The sequence below is a fragment of the Pezoporus wallicus genome, unplaced genomic scaffold (assembly GCF_028554395.1).
Source record: "Pezoporus wallicus isolate ANWC-B61680 ecotype Strahan unplaced genomic scaffold, APGP_CSIRO_Pwel_v1 contig_2384, whole genome shotgun sequence".
NCBI lineage: Eukaryota > Metazoa > Chordata > Aves > Psittaciformes > Psittacidae > Pezoporus > Pezoporus wallicus.
Window position 1 is genome coordinate 2,111,387 of NW_026640488.1, and position 25,522 is coordinate 2,136,908.

At 38.0% G+C, this 25,522-nt stretch overlaps 1 protein-coding gene across 4 annotated transcripts; it reads left to right on the top strand.

The window, feature by feature from the left end:
* Window positions 1-8,481: 8,481 nt before the first annotated feature.
* Window positions 8,482-20,142, top strand: RBM46 (RNA binding motif protein 46). Of its 4 annotated transcripts, none has more exons than XM_057419008.1 (6): window positions 8,482-8,562; window positions 10,081-10,108; window positions 11,198-11,359; window positions 13,106-13,573; window positions 14,380-15,162; window positions 19,944-20,142. In XM_057419008.1, exons 3-6 carry the CDS (start codon window positions 11,209-11,211, stop codon window positions 19,967-19,969), a joined length of 1,428 nt encoding a protein of 475 aa, XP_057274991.1. In that variant the 5' UTR covers window positions 8,482-8,562; window positions 10,081-10,108; window positions 11,198-11,208; the 3' UTR covers window positions 19,970-20,142. The 4 variants fall into 4 exon arrangements, with proteins under 4 accessions (XP_057274991.1, XP_057274995.1, XP_057274992.1 ...); XM_057419012.1 differs by lacking the exon at window positions 19,944-20,142 and adding an exon at window positions 16,424-16,485; XM_057419009.1 differs by having other exon boundaries at window positions 8,515-8,562; window positions 10,081-10,134.
* Window positions 20,143-25,522: the final 5,380 nt, after the last annotated feature.

A 25,522-nucleotide genomic window follows, 5' to 3' on the forward strand; every position in this document is an offset into this window, starting at 1 on the left:
CAGTAGACCTGATGCATAGTTATGTAAATGTGTTTCAAAATTATAATGAGGTTTTTATGACTTGCAAATAATTTTTTTACAAGCAAACTGGAAATATCCACCCGAACCAGTTACAGAGATTCCTTTCCCTCAGTAACTTTCTAGTTTGCATTTTTCAGCTTCAGGACTGTTTGTGTTAAAAGCCCTTCCACAGACAGTTCTGCAATTAAATACAAATTTGTGCTTGCAAAAAACAGTCTGCTCTTATGGGAAAGCTACTGGATTTGTGACTTTAACTGTGAGCTTACTGTATAACTGAGGAGGAAGAGAGCATGTGATGTGAGCAAAACATCTGTTTATACAAAAAAAAATTTGAGCCTAATAAAAAAATAAAGAGAAGTTACTTTAAAAATAAAATCACTTTACTAGCACTGCATATTTAAAAAATACCCCATTTAGAAGAGTCACAGTAATTCACCAGATCTACCATTGAGTGTGTGGTAATGAAGGCTTCCTTATTACACCAGCATCACTGGGTTACATTTCTTCCAGCTCAAATCAACAGGAGCTTTGTCACTGGCTTCACAGAGAGCAAGACTAAGTGTGAAGTATTCCCACCATTTCATGACCTCCCCAAAATCTTGTACCTAAGGAAATTCAATAACAATGTTCAGCAATGAACCCCCTGGTGACTACGAACTTTACATTCAACTATGATTTGAAGAATCTTACAGGTCATAAACTGGGCAGCTTTTAAATTTTTTTCTGTAGTTTTTCAAATTATTCAGGCAGCTGCCTGTGGACTGTCTGTCACCATTGTTTCTGTCTCTTTTTTTTTTTTGCTGATCTCGTCAATGTATGCTTCAGCTGCCTTCTGTGATCTTTTTCTGTGAACACAATCATTCCCATTAAGCTTCAGGAAAACTCAACTCTCAATCCAGAGCTGCAGCAAGACAAAAAGGAGCTGTTAATAACTTAACTATCTTTGAGAGCCATATATACAAGCACGAAATTTTTTCTGCAACATCAGAATGAGCTTGGCCATATGTGAAGGTCAGTTTAGCCCCATGTTGTTCTCCAACAGTGAGCCCTTGGGGACAGGGTACTGGTACAGGGTCTTGACACATTGTCAAATATTTCCGTAACCAACAATTCACGAATTTTCAGCTTTAAAGCTTGCATTCATTTCATCATGTTTAATACTCTTTCTCTACATTTGCTTGTCTTTCCTACTCCTTTTTTAGTTTATGTGTCTGGGCAAAGTGTTATATGGCAAGACTGTGATACAAAAAAGCACTTTCTTTTTATTTGGCTACTTGATGATTATGTTATCTGTCCCTCCCATTCTTGTATGACAGGGAACAATGAGTACTCATTTTGGGTTAATTTTTTTCCCCTTGCTGTCTTACAAATTAGATATTCCTGATGTGGAACTCAAGAGTTTTTTGCGGTTTCTCCAGATCTGTAGTGAAATTCTTCAGAAATTTGGCACCATTATTCTAGGACCACGGCTGCCCTCAGAAACTTACTCCACATTACACCTCTCAGTCCAACTTCGCCATCCTGGAGTTTCCTTAGACTTGAATACAACCAGTCTTGTTAGTTTGTTCTGATTTACTCCTCTGTCCTAAAATGCCTTTTATAGACCCCTCAGTTTATGACTACTGTGAAGCTCTTACTGCCTGTATACAAGAACTGGCTTGTTTTGAAAACTTTAGTGTTGAATATTAAAAAAGGTGGTGGTGTTTGGGTTTTTGTTGTTGTTTTTTGGGGGTTTTGTTTTGTTTTGTTTTTTTCCCCCCTAACAGCCCAATTCCTCAAAAGGCCCTTTCTACATCATCTTCCATTTCTCTCTCTGGCAAATGCCTGTCTTTTAATATATTTTAACATGGCTGTTTTTAAAAAAAAATGTTTATTAGATTTTATGTTAGCAAGGTGATCCTCTGAATCTATTTTAGCCTAGGTCCTTGGGGTTTTCTAATTAACTAGCTTTTGAAGAGTGCTTGCGCTGTTTGTTTGGGTAAGAGACCTGCTTTTTGAAGGGTGGCACTTCTAGTCAGCCTTTGCTTGTATCCATGCCCAGCTCTGGTCCTCCTGGGCTGAAGAAGGAGCAAAGCAGTGTCTCCTCAGCGTCCAGTGTAGACACGAGCATAAAAGAAAAAATCCCAAATCGCTCTCCAGCTCGGCATGGTGTGGACAGTGTTGCAGCATCTCTCGATGTTGGGAAAAGCAAAGTGCTGATCTACTTGAAAAGAAAACCAGCCGCCGCTGACAAAGCTTTTCTGAAGATAACATACTCCCACCTAGTGGCTCTCTTCCATTCAGGAAAATGCACCATCCCCAGCAAATACGGCAGTTAACTGTGAAACTCGCATTTAAAGAATGGGTAAATCAGATTATTTAAGATGACATAACTGCTAAGTAGGTTTAGAAATGTTGATTTTTGAATTCCTGTTTCACTAATGTGACATCTAACCGAAAATCAGGAACGTACGGTTAAACTGCATAACATTGGTTTTGTTTATAGTTGCTCACAATGTAGTAGTTCATTTTACTTTTTCATCACAGTTTTGGCTGTGGCACTAGGTTTGTGGAAACGACAACAGTTGGATACAGACAAGCATTTAGAAATCATTCTGTTATCTGTATTTCATGAATCCTGTAAAAAACCTCAAAGATAAGTCATGGGATTCTATGTGTGTATAATATACAAATATATATATACATATGTATATAATCAATATATAAAAATATGTATAGCATATAAATGAAAGAAACACACAAAACCACAGGTTACACTGCTTCGGACTTTCTTAATTGTGTCTCCAAGCACAGCACTGTATCTTTAAAGCCTCAGGGAAAATATGAAGAAAATTACACAGAAGCATTGTAATTAGCCTAACTATAATTGCCATTGACAGTCCAGAGTTTTCTGACTTAAAAGCTAGTTAGCAGCTCACAGCAGCTGTATCATAAATTAAAAGGATGTGAGCTTGATAAATTGACGTTTCTTAGGATTCATAGAATAAGCTGGACTTCAATACCAAGTAGGAACAGCCTAAAGAAAGAATGGACTCCTTCCACTTTTCAAACTTCAGTTAAGGTATTTAAAATATTTAGTTAAGGTATTTTAAATATTTAAATCTAGAAAAAGTAAAAATGAAATCCTGTTCTCCACTGTTACATACGTCACGTATTTCCAGAATTATTAAATATTCAAAAATTAATGTGATATAAAAATCTGTAGCCCCCCGGTAAACTTCCAGTTAACGTCTAGGTTAGATCAGGTATGACCAAAGATTTAGTTTGATGCCTGATGCTTGTTTGGTTCTGATGCTGAAACACTGTCTAAGAATTTCACAGAAGGTGCTGTAAGTGCAAGTATTTTCTGATGACGTTTGCAAAGAAATTAAAAACTGACCACTGACTGAGAGGGGACTGTCTCTGATGTTTCTATGCCCTCTGGTGAGTATGGAGACAACAGCAGTGTGCTGAAGGGAACCCACTCCGTAGCTCTTTCTGTTTCATATCCTTGCGGAAAGAAAACTTTGGTTTCCAGGTTGCTGGGGCAGTGGCCACTTTCAGAAGCACTAAGACTGCCAAACCTCTTTAACTGCTGCTGTACAGACATGTGGAGGATATACTGTCATTTCAGAACTCATTTAAAACATCTGCCTAAAAAGCAGACAGGAAAGCATTCTGTGACAGTGGAGCATCAAAAGATCACAGTACCGCAGTACAGAATTCTCCATCTCCCTTGGTCCTTCCCATTCCCATCCTGTTTTCCCTTCTATTTTCTGACACTCACCTCTTCTTCCACCACATGTTTGCGGTGTTACTTTTACAGCAGTTCCCATCTGATCCTACTGTTGTCTGGCAGTAGAGGGCTGGCTCCACTGCTAGACAACAGGGCTTTGCTGTGTGACTGGCTTTTTTACGCAGGGTCCAGGTTTTTAGAGTGAGATGTGGAGGGAGCAGAAGGCAATCATTCTGGAGGCAATGAGGGGAAGTGATTTTATACACTTCATTATGCACATTTTACATCACTCTGCACTCAGCAATGTTGGCTTAAAGTGGATTTCATTCAATTTACATCAGTGAAATTGTTGATATTCACTCATCTAAGTGAAGATGGAACATGCTTGAGGATCCGTTATTTCATATTCACTGCATTATCTGTAAGTTAAAATCATGTGGTATGTGTGTCTCAAAGTGCTTTACTAAAAAAGAAACCAATTTTGTATGATTTCCCTACAATTAATATTCTGTTCCCTCAAATTCTTATTCAGCAATATCAGATTCATAATTTTATGATTAAAAAGATCCCAACTCTTTAAAGGCAGAAAGCTGAATGAGAGCAAACAGCACCTTTTGAGAAAAAAGACCCTTTAGGCACTAGGATGCCTTGTTAGGAGGATCCTACCTAACCTGGCAATGCAGCTACTTGATAAAACAAACCAGCAAATAAAATGGACTGACTGATTGAAATGAAGTCTTTCTAGACAGCTTATTATAATTAGATTTACAATCCTATTATGTCTAGGTTTTCTACGGAGACTTTTGTCTAAACTTCAAAGGACGTCTGCTTCCTTTTAAAGTATTTCCACTACCTACATATCAAACCTGTCAGAGTGCAAAAATACTACATACCCTCTTTTCCTGCTCCAGGCCATAGTAAAATTTACACCAGCAAAAAAAGCTTATGCTTCTATTAACGTATATTACAACTGCAGTAATAGCCCACTCCAGGAATATATATGCTGGGGCTTGCTAGCATTCCAATGAAACAGAAGTTAAAAAACATCAAGGACTACTGTGTTACAGCTACTTAAAATAACTTGGAGAAGCAAAGCAACTGTCTGGTGCAGTGCTATAAAATAAAACATGTAAGAAAAAGACCTCTTTCACATTTTCAAATTTAGCCAAAGGAATAAATGGCATAATCCTGACAGGACTCTGCTCTCATTCCTCATCCATCAGACTTGTGACAGTTTCAAAAATACATTTGTGAGGAAACTAACTCTGTTAATAGGAATGGTATAAAACTTTAGGGTAAATAGCACATTATTTGCAATTTAAGGTAATCTTCTAACCAGAAATTGTGCCAAGTGCTTTTTATAAATTATGCTGAAACTCTTGTAAAAAATTACTGAAATAAGTTTCTATTTATCAGGTTTAAAAGTTAAACAGTGATGTTCTAAGGTACCGATTCAATAACGCAGTAAAGAACTAAATACTCTGATCGATAACAAACATTGTTCTGGGCCTGGTCTTCTTTCCCATTCTTTAGTGAATCTTTGTTAATAATAAAAGAATTAAAATATGGCATTAATTTGAATGAGTGGTGTTTACAGATGCATGGGGAGTGAGAAAGAAATCACAATAGTGATAAACTGTTGCTTTGCTGTCAACAGTTGTCACTCATAGAAACGGGAACTAAAATGTTAATCTTCCTTCTCCTTCTACCACAGGTATCCAAGCGATGGCTCCAGATAAATAAGTGAGGCATGTCTTTGGAATACACAAAGCAATCATACTACGTGAGAGAAAGGGAAATTAAACCAAGGTGGAATTTACTGGGGGCAGTGCTTACATGGAGGAGAGAGAAGCATTTATCTCCTACAACTGTTCCAACTTGACAGAATTACACAATGAGTTAAAAGTAACTAAACCTAAAATTTTGAAATGGGAGATTAACTGAGGGGTTTGCTTGTTGAGAATTCTGCTTGTTGTAATACAAGAAAAGCAGAGAGTGCTGAGGTAACTAGTTTTGATTTAGCCATGAGAAGCCTTCAGGTGTGCAAACTCTTTTTTGAAGACCTGAAGTTGTCAGATATACTGCTTGATTTATGAAAAATATTGCATTTCCCTGCAAATCTTTTCTTACTATAAAATATCCAGCTCAGACTTTACCATGAGTCACAGCAAAATCAAAGACAAATACAGGTTAGAAACAGTTCTTCTTAGTAAAACCTAATTATACTGAACACTTAAAGAGTGTCAGAGAGAAAAAAAGCAGCTAGCACATGTGGACAAGTGAGGTTGTAAGGACTCTGATACCCAATTAGCACGTGGGCAACAAAGGAAGAAAAGGATCATTAATTTCTTTTACAGAGGCAGGGGTCAGCAACAAAATCAAATGAGTCTTTTAGTTCCTATGTCTGACTTTGATGTTTAATAAGAGATAATAATGTAGGCTTCAAATACTTTTTGGGTATTTTCTCTTTTATTCATGTCATGTCATACAGTGAAAAACCTGGTGGCAAATCTGTGTGTTTTCCTTGAAACCTTCTCCTGTTAAGTGCTGGAATGGTTTAACATTTCCAGCTGAGCACTTGTTCAGCAACTCTACCCTTGAGCAGTAGTCAGTCATCTGTACTCCAGTTAGATGTCACTTATATGAAATACAAAGAAAATAATGAGTTGTAGGTGGGTTTTGTTTGTGTTTTGTTGGGGTATTTTTTGTTGTTTTTTCATTTTGTTGGTTTGTTTTTTTTCTTTCCACTTAGAAGAGATGATTGTCCTCATTCTTTCAGTACTTTCCACCAGCAATACCAAGTGAGACACATGGAGTTCTCTGCCAGGAAAAAGGACACCGAGCTGCAGTCAAAATGCCCCAAATTTTACTTAACATACCCCAGATTTCATTCCTGTTAGAGGCTTTGTGGCTGACTCACCTGCAGTCAAAACAAAAGATGACACCTAAAATGAAAAGGTGGTATAATCTCAAAGGCAACAGCTTTGGTATGTATATATATAATCAGAACTTTCAACTGGAGGCATATCATTTGTAAAATACATTATTAGCATCTCATGCCATTATTAATAAAAGGATAACAAGCTTTCTCTTTGAAAAATAAGCAAGCTTGAATAGGCAGATGTCTAATATGATGTTGTGACAATTTTATGGCAGTACATATTTAAAACTAGATTGCTAAAAGCTCTGGAACATACTCATAATTAAGACGAATTTACATGTCCCTAAGATAACAGTTCTGGGATTCTCTGCCTTATCACTAAGTACAGTTGAGCATTTAAAGTTTCAGAAAAGGGAGGGGAAGAAGTCTTTGTTGAAAGTATGATGGCTTTGAGAGACTTTAATTTGCTAGATGGGGAAAATGGACTGTAACATTTTGATAACAGAGTGAAGAAACTGCAAGCTATTGACCCAGGTGCATCTGATGTGTCCATCAAAGTGGCATGCTGCAGCTGCACAGCTGTGATCTCAAAGGAGTTTTGATGGGAGTTCAGGGGCTATGCTAAAACTGCAAGACCACCAGCCCAGTCAGCCTGAGAAGTGCCTATAGCTTTTAAGTTCCCTTTCCAAGGGCCTAAAATATTAAATAAAACAACACAGATTGAAAGCAGACCTTTTTCACTTGGGTATTACTGGTAAACATGAACCTGCATGACACTAAATGCTCCCTAAAGCACAAGCACACATCAGAGCACATGCTGAAGGCCAAAACACACTTTTTAAAGAGCGGCTGCAACAGAAAGATATTGAAACTGAAAGGATTTCAACTTGCTGACTGAGAAGACAGTGCTGCATCCATGGGGTGATGAACCTATTTCTCTTAGTTTTCTTTTATTCTTTCTCCCCTCTACTTTGGATCTAGGGCCACAGAAATGATCAGAGGGATGGAACACCTCTCATGTGAGGAAAGGCAGAGAGAATCAAGGCTGTTCAGCCTGGAGAAGGCTCAGGGGAGACCTTATTGCAGCCTTTCAGTACTTAAAAAGGGGCCTGCAAGAAAGATAGGGAGAGACTTCTTAAAGAGGGGAGAATCAGGCTGAATATGAGGAAGGCATTTTTATTTACAATGAGGGTGGCAAAGTACTGGCACAGGTTGCTCAAAGAGGTGGTAGACACACCATCCTCGGAGACATTCAAGGCCAGGCTGGACACGGCTCTGGGCGACCTAACCTAGTTGAAGATGTCCCTGCAGAAGGGCTAGACTAGATGACTTGTGAAAGTTGTGAAAGTCCCTTCCCACCCAAACTGTTCTGTGTTTGTATGACTAATACCAGCCGCGTTCTGAAACGTTTACGGTGAGCCTAAAAACAAGCCTCCCCTTGCAGCAGGTGTCGGGCACCGGCTTACCTCCCTCACGAGGGCACGCTGAGGCGTCAGCGCTTCTCCACCCTCGAGGTTCCAAGCGGCGCCTCCCAGCACGCGCCGTTCCAACGCCCGCCCCAGCCGGCGCAAGCGCGCCACGCGCACCGGCAGCGTTCTCGTCAGGTCAACGGTCGTTCGTTTTAAAGCTCGCGTGCCTCGCACCTCCCTCTGCCTTGCTGCGATTGGCTGGCGCTGCCTGTCAATTATGCCCGTGCCCGCCCTGGCGGCCTGGTGATTGGCTGAGAGGGAACAGAGAGGGAGAAAGCTGAGGCAGCGGGGCTTACGCGGGTCAGGGGGTGGTGGTGTGTCCTGCGTTTCTGTCTGTGTAGCTGCTGTGGCGGCGGGCTCGGACACTGGTCCTTGTGCTGTGGGGAGAGGCGGAGGCTGCGTGAGGGACGAGGGCGTGTGGAGAAAGGGCCGTGGCGGGCGTCCTCAACGTGCAAAGTCGGCCAGAGCAGAGCAGGGTATTGCCAGGGTTGCTGTTTCTCTTTTCTCTCCCTGTCTCACATGCGGTCTTGCTTCAGGTGGCATTCTTGGCTTAGGGCCTGCCCGGTTCGGTTGCTTCTCCCACTGGTCTGGTGTCGTAGCTCCTCACTGCGTCTTCACCTCCGTGGGAGGGGTGAGGGCGGTCTTGTCAACTCCCACGATTTTATCTTGTGTCCCTTTGCTGATCTTACAGATAATGTTGTTCTTGACTGGATGTTTGAACTCGTTGGGGAAAAGGGGAAAAAAGTTTGCCTCTTCCTTGCTCCAGTTCTGTTGTCTGTTTCCATACTTTGTTAGGCCTGAAGTTGCAGAGAGTTTTCCTGATTATGGAATCTTTGTAAAGTATGTAGCCTGTGAAACGCAGTAAATCTTAATTAATTTGCTGAAAGGAGATGGGACACTGCTTGTAGCAGGTAGGAGTCATGCTGTTGCTGCTGTTGCCTGTCAGAGATTTTTTTTGTGCTCTATCCTGCTTCCTTTCTGGAATCTCATTTTAATAAAGCCAGGACTTGTTTGGCATTTGTCTTTTTTTAAATGACCACTGATTGGTGTCATATAAACTTGACTAGGGTGGTTGCTTGCATGGATTCTTGCCCCAAAATGAATACAAGCTTGATAGAAAAAACAAAATAAACAAAATGTATCTCCACCAAAAGTTGTCTTTTTCTAGGATGGAAAAATATAGTTGTGTTTATTCTATTCACATCCTAATTAAGGGATATGTGAAGTCTATAATGTCACGTGAAGGCTGCTGTGAAAAGAATGCGCTAGTACTTTGATTCAAAGCGCCTTTGAAATGACTGAGCTGTTCTGCGAGGAGAAGGCCACCTCAGGACATTGCATAATATGCATAAATGTGGCAGAGGAAGGGGCTTAATCCCTCCATAAATTGGCTATATAATCTTTTTTAAAAAATATGCAAAATAATTTTGGAAGTGCTGGGGTAGTTTTCAGTAGAATGTGTAACTGAAAAGGACTAGCAACTGTGGAGGTGGTTAGTGTTTTGAGTATGGAGTAAAAGCTTACTTAGTGTAACCAGCAATCATCTGAAAACCTTTAGATATAAAGATAGGTGAGATAACATTTGGTACATTATTATGGCTTTACTTTTACTAATTCTTACTTTTGCTAGTGATAGGGAGTTATAGTTAGCTGTCAAGTAAAATAATTTGTGTAGATAATGGTGCTCATTTGGATCATCAAGCTAAAAATAATAGCTTAGCTGGTGCAAAAGCACCAAAGTTACAAGCTGAAGAGAAGGTCGCTTCAGCTTCAGGCTTTAGAAAAAGGATGCAATTGTAACTGTTCTTGAGCTCTTCTTCTCTCCCTTTTGGCAGTATTCGGTTCAGTGCAACTAGTTTTGAGTTTGCTGCAGTGCTTGAGATGGTTGGTTTCTTGGGACCTTCAATAGTGGAAGCCTAATGAAAGGAGAGGCATATGAATGTTTATTCACTTTACTGTCCTTGATTTAGTTTCTTTTATTTTCTGTTTTCCAGATACTTGCTGAACAGCAAGACTTCCTAGGTAAGGCCTCAATTGATGAAGTAAAAGTGAGTTGACAAGAAACAGCTGGTTTTAACTGTTTTTCTTGGAAAAAAATAAACTGCCATGTCTCAGATCATAATTAATTGGACCGTGATCCTGAAGACAAAGCAAGCTGAAAACATAAGGGGCATCAAAGAACAAGTAGGAGTTGTAGCTCATTTTTCTGGTGGTAATTTTTTTTGCAAAGGTTTGAATTACTGAACCTTAAAGCATAGACTTTTGGAAAAAGAAGACAAATTCAGTGAAAAGGAGGCTATAAAAAAAAATCTGACTTGAAAGTTAATTTTTTAAGGGGCTTGACTGGTAGAGTAATTGCTAAATGGGCTCCTTAGTGTGATTGTTTCCCATCACCTGAGTGACAGAAACCCAAAGCTGTTGTACAAGATTTGGCATGCCAGAGAAATAGTGGCTGGAACAACAACAACCATATAGGTAGATGTTTTTAGCTTTGGCGACTGTAAAAATTGATAAAGTAATGAAAATAAGGACCCCAGAAGTGGGATTATTTCAACCCCTTAGTTTTGTCAGACAATTCGGCCTAGTTTTATTATGTATTGGATTGAATTAAATCACTTTTGTTCATGAATTCTTTGAATTCTTTATATTATTTAGGCATGGACTTAATGTATTAAGTATTTTGGTACTAAAGTACAGTTTCAAGATCAGGAGTATTTCTATAAAATGTGGTAATAAAAAAGTGGAACTTGGCACTTCAGGTAGCATACAGGTCTCCACACAACTGTGATAACATGATTTATGAAATAATTCATTAATTTAGGTGAAGGGCAGCATACTTAGAAAAGAGTTGTGATACAGTTTAGGAAAATCTGAATATAGAATGTCTAGTTGCTGGTTAAAGTTCAAGATTATCAAAACTACAAAACAGTGCTTTGAAAACAAATGCGCAGACAATAGTAGATGGATTTGGTATTAAAGCTTTATGCTAAACAAAGTCACAGTAAATAGACAAATATAGCATAAATTGTTTTTCTGTGCTTTGGTAACTTCTGTGTATGTATAACAATGTAGAATTACCTGAATTGAAGTATCTGTAATGTTCTATTGAAGCTATTGCAGATATGCATGAGGAAAACAAAGCTGCAGCAAATGTATGTGGCAAAATCCGAAGTGGCACTCAGAATGAGGCTGCTTTACTTGCCCTTATGGAGAAGACTGGATACAGCATGGTTCAAGAGAATGGACAAAGAAAATTTGGTGGGCCTCCACCAGGTAAGCATTTCTTTTGAGATGACAAAGTTGGAGTTTATTTGCTGTAAGGAGAGTTGCACTGAATCATGCTGAAAATTTGTGTAGCCCTGCATCCTGTATCTTGACCATGATCAGTAGTAGATGACTTGTAAGAAATTATGATAACTGTTTGTAAATGAAGAGTTTTACTGTTAATTTTGCTTGTTTAAGCTGTGGTTTCTATAAGCTTGTATTGCTGCCAGGTGAGATAGTCTCTGTGTCAGCTGTTTTTTCCTCTTACCATCTTGTTTTTTTTCTGGCTGCTCTCCAGAGCAAAGAGCTGATCTGGTTCAAAATTGCCTTAAACAAACTGTATTCTTTTTTCCCACCTCAGCTCAGTTCTTCAGTTTATGTCACTTGTGGAAAATTTATCTGTTGAATGGGAGTGGTGGGGAAGTGGAGAAAGTAGATTTTCATTGCTTCATTTGTGTCTTCTGCTTAGGTTGCTGCAGACATAATGATGTCATTAGGTATTTAAGTGATCAGAATAGTGTGGAAGAAAATTTAAGATAGCATGGATCTCAGTAACACTTGGAGGATTATAACTCTCTAATGCTGATTGAAGTTCGATTACTTGAATTACTGCAAAAAAAGGAATCCCATAGTCTGTTGTCCAGTGATCAGTCAAATACCCAGTCAAGGAAACTTTCTGGTCTGTTGGTATCTACATGAGGAATGGTGCTTTTGGTTAACCATTTCCATGGTGGCATCTGCCATGTTGCTCATGGCAAATGTGGCACAGATGGGGTTTTCTTTTAAGTCAGGAGTTGCAACTTTCTCCCAGTTAGCAGTAATGTGCTGTAATGCTAAGTTACCATGCAGCTTCAATATTAGAAGAGGAACTTTTTGAATGGTAGGTGGCTTTTAGTTACTGAGAATCACAGTTTAATTGGTTATCAGGCTGAAGATAATAGTGAATTTGTCTAGTTAATAAATTAACATTCTTATTTAATGTCATGACTTCCCTATGCCATCAAGCATAGCCTCCTCCCCTCTTTCCCGATGAAGGTATGCAGTTGCTTTTCTCTTCGGAGTTGCTAAATGGTATACTGTTGGTTTACGCTTTTTTATGTGGGCAGCTGACTGGCATGTGAGCGATGGCAGTACTAGCTTGCAAACTGTACTACTTGCCATGTCCTGTCAGACCTCAGCTGAAGTGGTTATTAATGTTTATAAAGCTGAAAGTCATAAAGATGTTGAATGCTGTGTGGAACAGAGCCAGACTTTTTCCTGAGTAAGCCATGACAGCATAGCTGCAAACACATGCCAATTGTGATGTCTGGATAGCTTCCTTATGTACCATGTAGTTCTTGGTGTACAGTTTATAGAGGAAAATTTATTCTGTGGGAAGGCAAAAGTTTCCCAATTCTGTTAAGACATGTTTTTCATGAGTAGATTATGTGCTTTTTGATTCTTACATGAAGGAAAAAGTTTTATTTACATGTAGACTCTTAGAAACCTATCTGTGTTTTAAGTAATGCTGGGTTCAGTTGGTTTCGGTGAAAAAACCCAGAAGACGGAATTAAAAGAAATAAAAAATGTGGGCTTATGACTTTTTTTTTTTTGGTGTATTTAAACATAACAGAAAAGGGTTAAATACAGGATGACAATATGCTAGTTTTAAATAGAGACTAAATATAAGTAACTCCCACCTTCAAATTGGAAGTCTGGGGGAAATGTATTTACCTTTATTTGTACTAAGATTGTTGTTGGACAATTTCTTCTAAGGTTGGGAAGGTCCTCCACCACCTCGTGGATGTGAAGTTTTTGTGGGTAAGATTCCTCGTGACATGTATGAAGATGAATTGGTTCCTGTTTTTGAGAGAGCTGGGAAGATCTATGAATTTAGACTCATGATGGAATTCAGTGGTGAGAATCGAGGCTATGCTTTTGTGATGTATACTACTAAAGAGGAAGCCCAGCTAGCAATCAAGATTCTTAACAATTATGAAATTCGTCCAGGGAAGTTTATTGGTGTCTGTGTAAGCTTGGACAACTGCAGACTGTTTATTGGAGCAATTCCAAAAGAAAAGAAGAAAGAAGAAATACTGAATGAAATGAAGAAAGTTACAGAAGGAGTGGTGGATGTCATTGTTTATCCAAATGCCACTGACAAAACTAAAAATCGTGGCTTTGCTTTTGTAGAATATGAATCTCACAGAGCAGCTGCAATGGCTAGGAGGCGGCTTATCCCAGGTAAACTGATACGTAATTCAACTGCAGGAGGATGTGTCTCCACATTGCATGGAGTGGGGTGGTGGATCATCTCTGTTTTCCTTTGTTTAATGTATTTTGAGAGTTACAAAACTGCAGTAGTGCCTTTCAGCTAAAGAGGAATTTTTTATTTTATTTTTTGTTCATCAACATTTTTTGTTGGGATTTATTTATTTCTTAAGAAACTGAAATTTAAGCAGTTGTGAGAATGAAAGAGACATCTGTTTCATAAACTCAAGTTACTGTAATTTACATCAAGATATGTATTTCCTTGGGCACACATCCAGTTTTCATTTACATATGTTGTCCCTGCACATGAATTCTCTTAAGGCTGAGTTTAAAAAATACAGTGTTTGGGATGTGTCCCTTATTTTCTTTGAGCTGCATGAGTGACATTATTGATACTTCATACTGTAAAAATGTTTGAAAGTAGGTCTTTAATCTTTTACTTGTTAAACTCTGTCCTGGGTTCAGCAGTAGCAGTCATTTTTCTCCTTCTTGGTAGCTGGTGCAGTGCTGTGTTTTGACAGGAGAAAAATGACTGGTACTGCTGAACCCATGACAAACTCTTAAAATTATGTTCAAGTAAAAGACAAGTTTTTCTTTGCACCTTATTTTCTTTAGTAATTTCAAGTAGCAATATTTTACATATTTGGCTTAAGTAGATGCAGGGAACACAAACCATTTCCATGTGGCATGCATCATGTTTGCTTTTTTGTAGAGGAACTGCTAAGAATGATTTTTGTTTTCACTTGTGTATTTCTTTTTGTTGTATTACTTTGCTGTAGGAACATTTCAGCTTTGGGGTCATACTATTCAAGTAGACTGGGCAGATCCTGAGAAAGAAGTTGATGAAGAAACAATGCAAAAAGTTAAGGTATTATATGTAAGAAATTTAATGATATCTACTACAGAGGAGACAATTAAAGCCGAATTCAACAAGTTCAAGCCAGGAATAGTTGAACGTGTAAAGAAGCTGAGAGACTATGCTTTTGTTCACTTTTTCCACCGAGATGATGCACTGGCTGCTATGTCTGTAATGAATGGAAAGTGCATTGATGGAGCCAGTATTGAGGTAACACTGGCAAAGCCAGTTAACAAAGAAAGTACTTGGAAGCAACATTTTAATGGTCAGATAAGTCCCAGTTCTGAAAATCTCTTGGGGTTTCCTAACAAAGAAGATGGTCATCAAAAATCCTTAGGGAAACCAGTGAGTCTTCCAGTTCATCTTAATGGTCAGCACAGTCCAGTCCCCACTGAAGTTGAAAGATGTACGTACCCATTTTTTCCAGGAATAAAACTTACTCCAATTAGCATGTATTCTTTAAAATCCAGTCACTTCAGTTCTGCAGCAATGCATCTGGATTATTTTTGTAATAAAAATAATTGGGCACCGCCAGAATACTACCTGTTTTCAACCACAAGTCAGGATGGGAAAATACTCTTGGTGTACAAGGTGCTTATTCCTGGTATTGCTGATGCTTCCCAGAGTATTTTCATGCCAGACAAACTATGCACAACAGTGGAAGGTGCAAAGGAATTGGCAGCACAGTTCACGCTTCTACATCTAGGTAAGCATAAATGCTTCCCAACTGAAGCTAGAAAAGTTACTTTTCAAGTGTTCTTTGTGTATATATCTTAGCTTTTGTGTATATTTTTATGTAGATAAGTTAGTTTATGGAAGAATTGTTTCTTGTGTAGTCAGCTGAGTCTGGACCATCAGATGAGAGCACTGGAGTAACACTGTAAACATGTATACAATGCAATGCTAGGGTCATTTTTGCTTACATTTATCTGCCATAATGATTTATAAAGAAGAACTAGATGACATGTTAAGTGACTTAGGTAAAAAGTCATCTGTGTGATGATTGTGGTCCTGAAAATTTATTTGAAAGAAGAATGGAGACAGCTTCAAGTTCTGTGCCTGCCCATTCTGTGTTTCACAGATAGCATTATCTAAAAATAGTATTTTCTGTACTACTTCGGGAAAGAATTGCCTGAGTAATTTAAAAAAATTAGGTGAAGAATGATTATTCACAGCTATGGTAAAATCCAGAATGTAAACAAGTTTAAAAAGATTAAGAAAGTATGCGTTGAGATTTTTATCTTTGTAATTACAGTTACAAGTGCTGTAGGGAAAACATTTTAAGGTGAATTTAAATTAACAGTATTTGAAAGCTTTTTAGTACTTCAGTATGCCACATGATCACAGTTAATGTGAATTCTTACTTAGCAGAATTCCCAGATCCCATGTTTGGTTTTTAAAAGCTGTCTACCTAATGGCCTAGTGCTAGTAATGCTGTCTTGTTATCTTTGAACTATGAAACTTTTGATGGCCTTACTGTTTCTGAGAATTTGCTCTGGCTGCTCTGTGCGGGACCCATATTTTAAAGCAAACGTACATGGCTGGCTTTTGAAAGATGCACCTCTTTCAGGTAGATGAAACACATTTTCATTGGAATTGTCATGGTACTGAAAAGTAGCCCTAAGGAGTCTAGAAATAGAATTTCTTTTCCCTATCTAATCTGCAGAAGCCATTTTCATTCAAACTTAATGTAACACAATATGTTGAATGAAACATCTGAAGCCAAAGAAGAGCTGCTAGATGTGACAGTGGATCCCCTCCTCACTGAAGCATTTTGTGTAGTTTGGCATGTTGAATGATGGTGCAGGGATGCATGTGTTGTGGGTTTTCTTTTTTTGTTCTTGGTTGGGGTTTTTTTGTTTGTTTTTTTTTTTTTTTCCCTGTCTTTTATTTTCTTTGAGGTGTTTTTTTTGTTGGGTTTGTTTGTTTTGTTTTGTTTGTTTGTGTTTTTTTTTTTTTTTAAGTAGCAGTGATTTTGAGAAAAGTGTGAATGTTTTTCTTGGAAGCAACTTACTATAAGTATGCATTTACAAAGATGACAAGGAATGATTCCTTCTGGTATTGGTCTGCTCTTACAGGAGCTTAGTTTTTCTTCCCACTTAATTTTTAATTTTTTTTCCCCCCTTTTTAAAGCATATAAGCAGACTAAGTTAAGTGAGAAAGGGATGCTTTGGAAGAATTTAAAATTGGGCTGCTAAAATTAATACTCTTAAAGCATGCTCTTCGGGGTTTTTTTGGTGATGCATATTTCTGTATTTACTTCCACATAATGGTATACTTGGTTGTTACTACATACAGTAGTCCTGAATGGAGAGCAGTACAACAACTAACCACTTGGTGTCGCCTGAATATTTTGAAAATGATGCTTGGCGAAAATGCAGAAAGCTGTGTTTTAGTTTTACTAGATAGATCATGAACAGATCAAGGGAGTGAAGAAAAATAAAAGTCAGGCTTGTTTAAATATATGAAAATTACATGTCTGGATGTCCCTTTGCTAGAAGGGGAGCCCTGCTACATGTTGAAGTTTAGAAAGTAAATGTTTGGGGAGGGGAACAAATTAAAACCCAACTGAATGCCCTGTAGAAGAAGTACCTTTTTCATTAATTTGAATCTGATTTCAACACAAATCTGCATCTTTAGAAGTTACACAACACTTTAGTATTGTTTGCAGAATGGTGCTTGGCTATTAAATGTGGTATCCAGTTAGAAAAACATGTAAGAATTCCTGCTCTTGTCTGTTCTGGAGGCTGACTAGATGTAACACAGCTCCAATTTGAAGATTGTATAGTTATGCTGATTAATACACACTCTGTATTCCACCTGTGATCTAGAAGCAGTGTTAGTGCACAGTCAGTCCTAAAATATGAGATGTTAATTATTATTCTGGTCCTTGGCATCAGTAATATAATAGCTTTGTAGTTTATGGACTCAGACTGGCTCATCCAGGTGACTTTCTTAAGTATAGGCAGAAGAGAACCTGAAGTTGCATAGGTGTGCTCTGAACTGTAGAACTTCACTTCCCTTTCTTTAGTGGGAGTAAACATCTGAAGCCTGGAAAAGCAGAACATTGTTCTGAGAATGACTGTGGGGTTCTTTTAGTTTTTGTTGTTGTTTTATTTTGTTTTCACTTATTGCTGGTAGAATTCCAGTAGTTTAAGGAAATACCAGAAAATGTCAGACCCTCTTTCTGGTATTTAAGACAATACCCTCTGTAGAAAAGTCTGAGTCTTGGGGAGTTCTCTCCCTACTGAGTATGATGGAGAAGGGAAGAAGTTTTGGTAAAGTTTCCTTAGTTTGGGGGATCTGCCAAGTTTTAGACCTATTCCACAATAGGGTACTCAGTTTATTCACACAGGCTGTCCCATGTGGCATCTCACTGAGACACAATTTAAAGCAATTAGCCAGAAGAGAACACTTAAAAATATTTAACAAACTACTGAAAAGAAAAAAAACACTGATAAATCTCTGAAATTAAGGGAAAGCATTTTAATAAGTATAGCACATAGATAGTAGTAATTCCAGTTTGCCACATAGAATGTATAAAGTAAATGGTACTGAAACACACTGTCCCCTGCACTCGATCTCTTATTCATAGGGATGCACTTATACTGAGCTTGGAGGAAATGATGCTTGAACCTTACCCAGGTCTCTTGGATCCTGTCCTTACCTTCTAGAGCCATAATCCATGGGATTACTCCAAGTAGGTCCTTGAGAAGTCCAAGGTTAGCTCTCTAAATCCAAGGTTGCAGTCCTGCTTACTGCCTTGTTTCCTCCATGCAGGATCCTGAACTCCATCATCTCATGGTCACTGCCGCCAATGCTGCCCCCAGCCTTCTTATCTCCAGCCAGCTCTTTTTTGTTTGTTAGTACAAGGTCACTGGCTTTGTTTAGCAAATACAGATGATAAGTGATGATTGGGGTGTTGTTTTGTTTTTTAGTTTTTTTTTTTTAGTGAATTTTAGAAAGGCTTAGAGTGTAGTATAAGATGCTCCTTAAGAGTATGACTTAAGAATATGACTTTGGAAGTCTTAAATATTTATCAGATGACTTATGCATAATGATTTTTAGCATAGTCCCTAAACAAGCATATGTAACTTTGCTGTCCATGAATGCAGCATAGTAGGATAGTAGAGGCAAGTAAACCTCCTAGGATGGTGTTTGGTGCAGGCTTTTCCACCCCCTCAGAGACACTGTCTTAGCTTCAAAGGAGACAACAACTTTGCTTTTGTAGACCTCTGATTAATCAGTCAGTCTGATGTTCATGTGGATTTTGCAGCACAAAGAAAGGTTACAGTTTTTACTCCTAAAATGACTCTTGGTAATTTTTCAGTCATTTCTGAATTATTTGTGTTTCCAACTTGAGTTTAAGTCTATGTTCAGCGGTGGATTCTTACTACAGTCGTGACCTAGACTTTTTCTTTGGGTAGTTAGTTTAATCTAAAAAAGACTAACATCTCCTCCAATTTGCAAAACCTGTTATTTTTAACCTCCTGCATTTTATGCCACAAGGGTAAACATTCCCTTTTTTCAAATATGCTATTGTAGATGCATCTAAGTGTAGATGTCTGTCACTTGAGGCCTCTCATTTTTTTTAAATGGGGATTACCATCTTTTCTGAGTATTGCGAGATTCAGTTTTTAAAAGCTTGTAAGTCAGTTTGAAAACAGCATTAAATCCATACTCAGTGTTAACTTTACTGCTGGAAGCATCTCAGTCACTCAGGACTTGTCCTGAAGATTCTGTTACTTTTCTGTTGCTGCTGCTGCTTAGGGAAAGGGAACATAAATTTGTAAATCTATGCCTGTGTAGGATAACTTGGAAAAAAAGAAGATAAATTTAACGATGTTGGACTATGTTTATCAATGAAATGACTTGACTGACTTCAGTAAAATCAGTCACTTCAAAACAGGTATTTACTAAATTTACCATATTTTTCTAGTACGATCATATCCCCATTGGGGTACATCTGGCAGAACTTGGTACTTAGTTAATAGTACTATTATGCTATGGTATGTATTTTTTAATGTATTTATATATATAAATTTTTTTATATATATTATATATATTATTTATATTATGTATATTCTCATATATTTATATAAAAAATAACTACAACTCAGAAGAGTGATCTAATACACACATTAAATTTGTCTTCATTAATATTTTGTGTTCAGTTGAGGTGAAACAAAGGGTTGTTACTGTGAAGTTTGGCTTTAAAAAAGTGTATGTATATCTATCTATAATGGGAAAATACTTACGTTCTATACCAAAGACTGATGGTGCTTGAACTAATATAATTTCTTGTTGACTTTAGTATTAGGAGTGCAGAGGAAAGGGAAGAATTCAGAATTAGCATAAGACTGTGAAAATGTTCATTATACCATTATCTTAACTCTGAAGAAACTTAAGTCCATTTTGGATAGGTAATTCAGTATGCTTGCTGAAATCAAATTCTCTCTCTTCTCTACTCCCCCTCTTTTTCTCCAGCCAACTGTACACCCTATTTGGCTTGAATTGCCCTCAAGAAAAGTTCAGGATGTTTTGCTTTGGATCTTGCTACAAAAGGAAAAAGACCACCAACTACATTGATACATTCTGTGATTCACTGGAAAATCACATTACATGTTTATTGATGAATAATTCTGTAAAACACATATGTTTATTAAACATTTCACTTTCAAGATTAGTGACATGGGATATTAAATTGTTTTGGATAACTTGATTAGATTTACTTAAAGATAATTTGTTTAAAAGATTTGTTAGCTGTAGTAGTTTATAAAACAGTTTATTTTTAGTGTTGAAATAATTTGCTACAATTCCTTGTATTTTGAGTTTCACACAAATGTTACAGCTTCTGTGATAATAAATGTTAAGAATCATTAAAAAACATAACCAACAATACACCACCTTGGCAACTCTGCCTTTTCGTACGTAAACATGCATAATACAAAACTTAAATATCATACTCAGATTTGTTTCTGTAACTTGATGCAAAATTTTATAGGAGGAACATGCTCAATAGCATCTTCTGGTACAGCATTGCATCAACAGAGGAGTGGTATTTTGAAGGGCCTGTTTTGATGTCAACTTACTATCAGGCTACATAAGATGTATTACTGTATTTGTAATGTTGAGCTTCAATACCTTAGGTAATTCTATGAGCAAAAACCCCGCAACTTGATACATACAAATTACATGTACTTTTATGTACAGCTCACTAAGTTGCATTTACTGTTGTTAGCACCGCTCTGTTGGTCGTGTGCTTCCATGTTTACAGAGGCCTTATTCATATCCAGGCTATCCCTTGTAACCAACACTTCTACTTGCTTGTGGTAGCCATGTTGAACAGCAGTTTGCTCACTTTCTAATCAGGCCATGTTCTTCTGAAGAAAGCATTGTTTAGCATTAAACTGAAAATAGTTTTGAATTTTTAAAATTGGGTAAATATAATTAATTTTGAGTGAGCCATCTTGATTTTCATTGTGACTATTTAGCCTTTCTCAGTAAAGTGCTTTATTTATTGAATGACCAAAAAATAAGGGGCGTGTTTTGTCTGTTTTTAAAATCTGAAGCTAATGGAGTCGATCATCCTTCTTTTTGGAATTTAAGATACAGTTTCAGTTCCTGTTCAAGGAATGCATCAGTCAAGTGGCATACTTTTAAGAGTCTGAGAGCCTCACCTATGCAAGTATTGGTTGTAAGCTTTTTTGCCTGAAAAGTGTTTTGTCAAAACTATTATGTAGACAGAAAATGATGCAATGGAAAGATCTAAAGCTGAATAGTTCTTCTTAAAAGCAGTCAACTATTGTGGTCCATCACATATTTTGGTTCAACATGTTTCATCACCATATTGTCTTTTTTTCTGTGTCAATTTCAGTGTAGTTATAGGAGTTTAATTTGCGTTTGATATTAGCTACATAATAGTTGTTTTAAGTGTTTTAATTTTTAATGTTGAAATCATGTGTTTGACTTCTGTACTTGAATTCGCATTTCTATTAAATTTACACTGTTAGTATGTGGTGCGTGTAAAAGAAACACTATTTTTTATGTATGGTACCTTCACAGGATTCACTTTGCTTTCTCAAGTAGCAGGTTTTGGCCAGAAGCTCCAGTGCAGGTGCTTTGCTGAACAAGAGGAACCGTAATGAAGTGGCTTAGCAAAACCTTGAAAAAAGAAGAGACATTTTTAAAATATTATTTTGCTTCATACCTTCTGTCCCATTTTAAAGTTGTTAAACTGTAATGATTTCCTAAGAAACTCTGTTGGGCGGAAAGAAGAGGGGGCTTGTTTTAGTTCACTTTTAAACTAAGTGGTCCCTGAGGCCAAAACACCAATCTTTAATGACACCTGAAAATAGAGTAGACTTTTCAGTAATATTCTGTGATACTTCTAATGGAAGTCTGGGCCAGCCAAAGCTAGGTAGAACTGCTATTGTTAGCTACTCAAGGGAATGGTGTGATGAACTGCAAAAAAAGACTGCAGAATATTAAAATGAATACCTGCAGGAGAGCTGACTTACCCCAGGAACAGAAAGAGGTAGTGATCAGTATTGTAGAAGAATGGGTTGTATTTTTCAGGTATGCGAGATCCTTCTTGTTCAGATTTCTGATTGTGCTACCATCTGTGAAGTAGTTCTGTGCAAAAAGCATTTTTGCTATAAACTAGCAGCTCCAGTCATTAACTAAAGTGTGTACCGTGGCAATTATTTTCAATAGTCCCAACAAGTGTGATTGCATAAACCAACAATCAAATGTTTAAGTGTAATATGTCATAGGTGGATGCGAGCCAAACACAGCCCTCAGGCAGAATTTGGTCTTTGTTTTGCAGATAAGAGCAAAGGTGTAAGGAATAAGCAGCTGAAGCAGCAGTAGCACTCAGTGGCTGTTAATTCATTTTTTTTGAAGTTTATTTGGAACACATCATTAAAAATGTAATCTGTGCAAAATTGCAAGCATATTTTTTGCATTTAGAGAAATCTCACTGGAGCTTATTAACCTTTGAAAAATAAACCATGTATTCTATAAATACTATGATGACAAAGGAAAACATGGTGCTGCATAGTTTTACAGTAGTCGTAAAACTGACAAGTGAATCCATATGCCATGCTGTTCTGTAACTGGTGTAGAAACCAGAAGTCCGTCTGAAAGCAAAGGTCACTGACTTCACTGAAACAAAGTTTTGTTCCTTTGTGCTCAACCCACTGTGTTAAGAACCTGCCCTAAATAAGAGAAGACAGTCCTTATTCCTACAGTTACATTTTTTCATGTTTTCTTGCCTTTTAAAGTATTATAATTACTATGTTATGGTTTGTGACAGATGGTAAAGCCACTGTTACAGAGCAAGCGTGTCTGCGGGATTCAGCTTCTGTCTTCCAACCCCAGGTTTTGTGGTTTTTTCTTTTCTTTTTACAGGAAAAAAATACCTACAAAAACCTCAGTAGATGAGGTGGGGGAGCTAAGGCTGTTTGTCACCAAGAGCTAGCATCTTACATAACAAGCAAAAGTTACTAAATGCAGATTTCTTGTAAATAGGAAACAATATTAAGCACAAAGTCATCTGGGAGTTACTAGGTTAATGCACACTTGACGTAAAAGCAAGCCCCAAGAAATCAGCTGTTACAAGTCTCTTTCAGTGAATTTCTTATCATAATCACTGTAACAGAGAATGGCCAGTTTAGCATCATTTTGTGCTATTTAGTATTCCACTTCATGGACAGCCAGGGGAAGGAAAAGAGGTAATGATCCAGCAGTCTGCAGTACAACTTCCCTGCAGTTACAAAAAACCCTAATAGTCCCCAGAGCATCCAAGAAAAGGGAAGGTTTAAAGCAGTCAGATCTCCTCTCTCAACCCCTCAGTTTTTCACCGGCTAACAAAGCTGTTTGTTAGGAGCCACACAACATGCAGCCATTCCAAGTTGTCTGTGGCTGAACTCTCCAGCTTAAGGAGTCTGAGTAGGAAGGCTGGCCCTCCTCAGCACATTGCAGGCTGCATCAGTAACAAAAACAACCACATCAGGAGGCAGAGCCTGTTGTTGCCTTGTAAAAGCAGTACTGAAGCCAGAAGGATAGCACCAGGCATATGGATCAGGGGTGAGAGCAGGCCTTTTCCAAAGGTACAGGCACAGCAAAACTGCCACAGAGAGGCATTAATTGACAATAATTGTTTAAGAATGCCTCAGTAGTAGCTTATTTTTTGTTTAAATGGTCTTCCATCCAACTGGCATAACTTTCACCTTACTGCAGAAGGGCTTAGTTTCTGCAAGGCCTCATTTTCATTTTCTTGAAAATAAGCTTTTCTGTCTCCAAAAATATAAATGACAGCTGTAGAACAATGTCAAACCAGATGGAATTTTTAGGACTCCAGAATGCAAATACCTGCTCATGGGAGTTGAAAGAAAATTGTATGTACTGCTTGAAATTTCAGGAAGTAAAAGAACACTTCAGTATCTTCAAAAAGAAGCCTGCAAACCCAAGATTGTTCCAGTCTATGTTTTGAGAATGCAGTGATGCTTTTTAACTAAGCCAACAGATAAAGCTTTAGACTTGAAAGAGGTGAATAATCTACAGTAATAACCATCAAGTGCAGCACTGGCTTGTAGATGAAACAGTAGTGACCGTACTCTGCATTTTAAAACCTGCGGTCCTTGAGAAAGAAGGCATACTATTGCGAGTTTTAGATGGGGAAGGGAAAGCATTGAGGTACAGGAGCTTGACTGTTACAAAATCAAGTGAGTGACACGAAACTGACACAATCAGGAACTGAAATGAAGCAGTGCAGGAACCAGAAGCACCTACAAGGGCATACTGTGGCTCACAGAAGCTGGTCTGCTTACTGCAGTTCAGCTTAGGTAGGAAGTCAAGAAAGCTGTGGCAGAGTATGAAAGATGACAACCCAAGGAGGGTAATACTTGTAAGTACCACTGTTAAAATATTCTGGATGGGTAAAGACAGATTATTTGTGTGTAGTCAAAATCTGCTGGGGAGAGAAAAAGAAACAAACAAAACTATCTGAAAGTCAGTGGAAATTCATACCTTGATAGAAAACTTTACGTAAACATGGCCATGCTGCTAGGGCAGCTTGCCAAGAAACGAGTACCCATTTCAGTAAGTTCAACTATACGAGTTACAACTTCAGGACTCAAACTTTTTTTCCTATGCTGCCAGAGGCTGTGGCTGCTATTGCCTTACAGTTTCCTGCAGAGGGAAATATTCACTAGTGCATGAAAACCAAATATTGAGTCAAATGATCATTATCAAAGCTGGAAACTTCTCTACGTGCAAGCAAAGAGTGAAAGACTAGAGTGTCAGTAAGAGTATTCACTGGGTTACATAGCTTTTTAGCAGAAGTCAAAACATTTCAAGCGATAAAATAGCTCTCTGAGCAAAGGGAACCTATCAAATCAATGGGAAACACAAAAGAGGCATCTTAAATCTTACTCCTTTATGATTTAGGAGCCTACCTTTGGGCTGCAATACTGATGTTGTTACTCTAACGAACAAGAAAATTGGTGTTCTAAAAAGAATGGCACTGGAGGCTCTTATTTTCCCCTGGATGTGTATTCTACCTCAGCTCTGTATTCCTTTCTACCAAACCGATTTCTGTGTCTGGTACTAAGGAGAGGACATAACTCCTGGATCTTGGATGTCCTGTGCTGGGCAAGCATTCCTTAAGCAGCACATGTGACCTTCCCTACCTGTGCCCAGTGCCTCAGCTGGTCCTGCAGCAGCAGCCCTTCTGCCCCACATCCTGATGTCTCCCTTCCTCTGCTCCACAGGTTAAAACAGCAAGAGATGGGAAGAATGATTCTGCCCATTTACCAGTACCTTTTCACAGGCAGAACTTAGTATTTATAGCACACTCCTAAAGAAGGGAGAGCAGTAGGTTGGATTCAGACTGATGAAGGAAGAGACTTTTAACCCTCCTCTAATCCCTCTTTTTCCTTTTAGTGACAAGGATCATAGAATCATAGAATGGTTAGGGTTGGAAAGAACCTTAAGATCATCTAGTTCCAACCCCCTTGTGTTGTTTGTTGATATGTACTTTAACATATGCACCTTCAGCATAA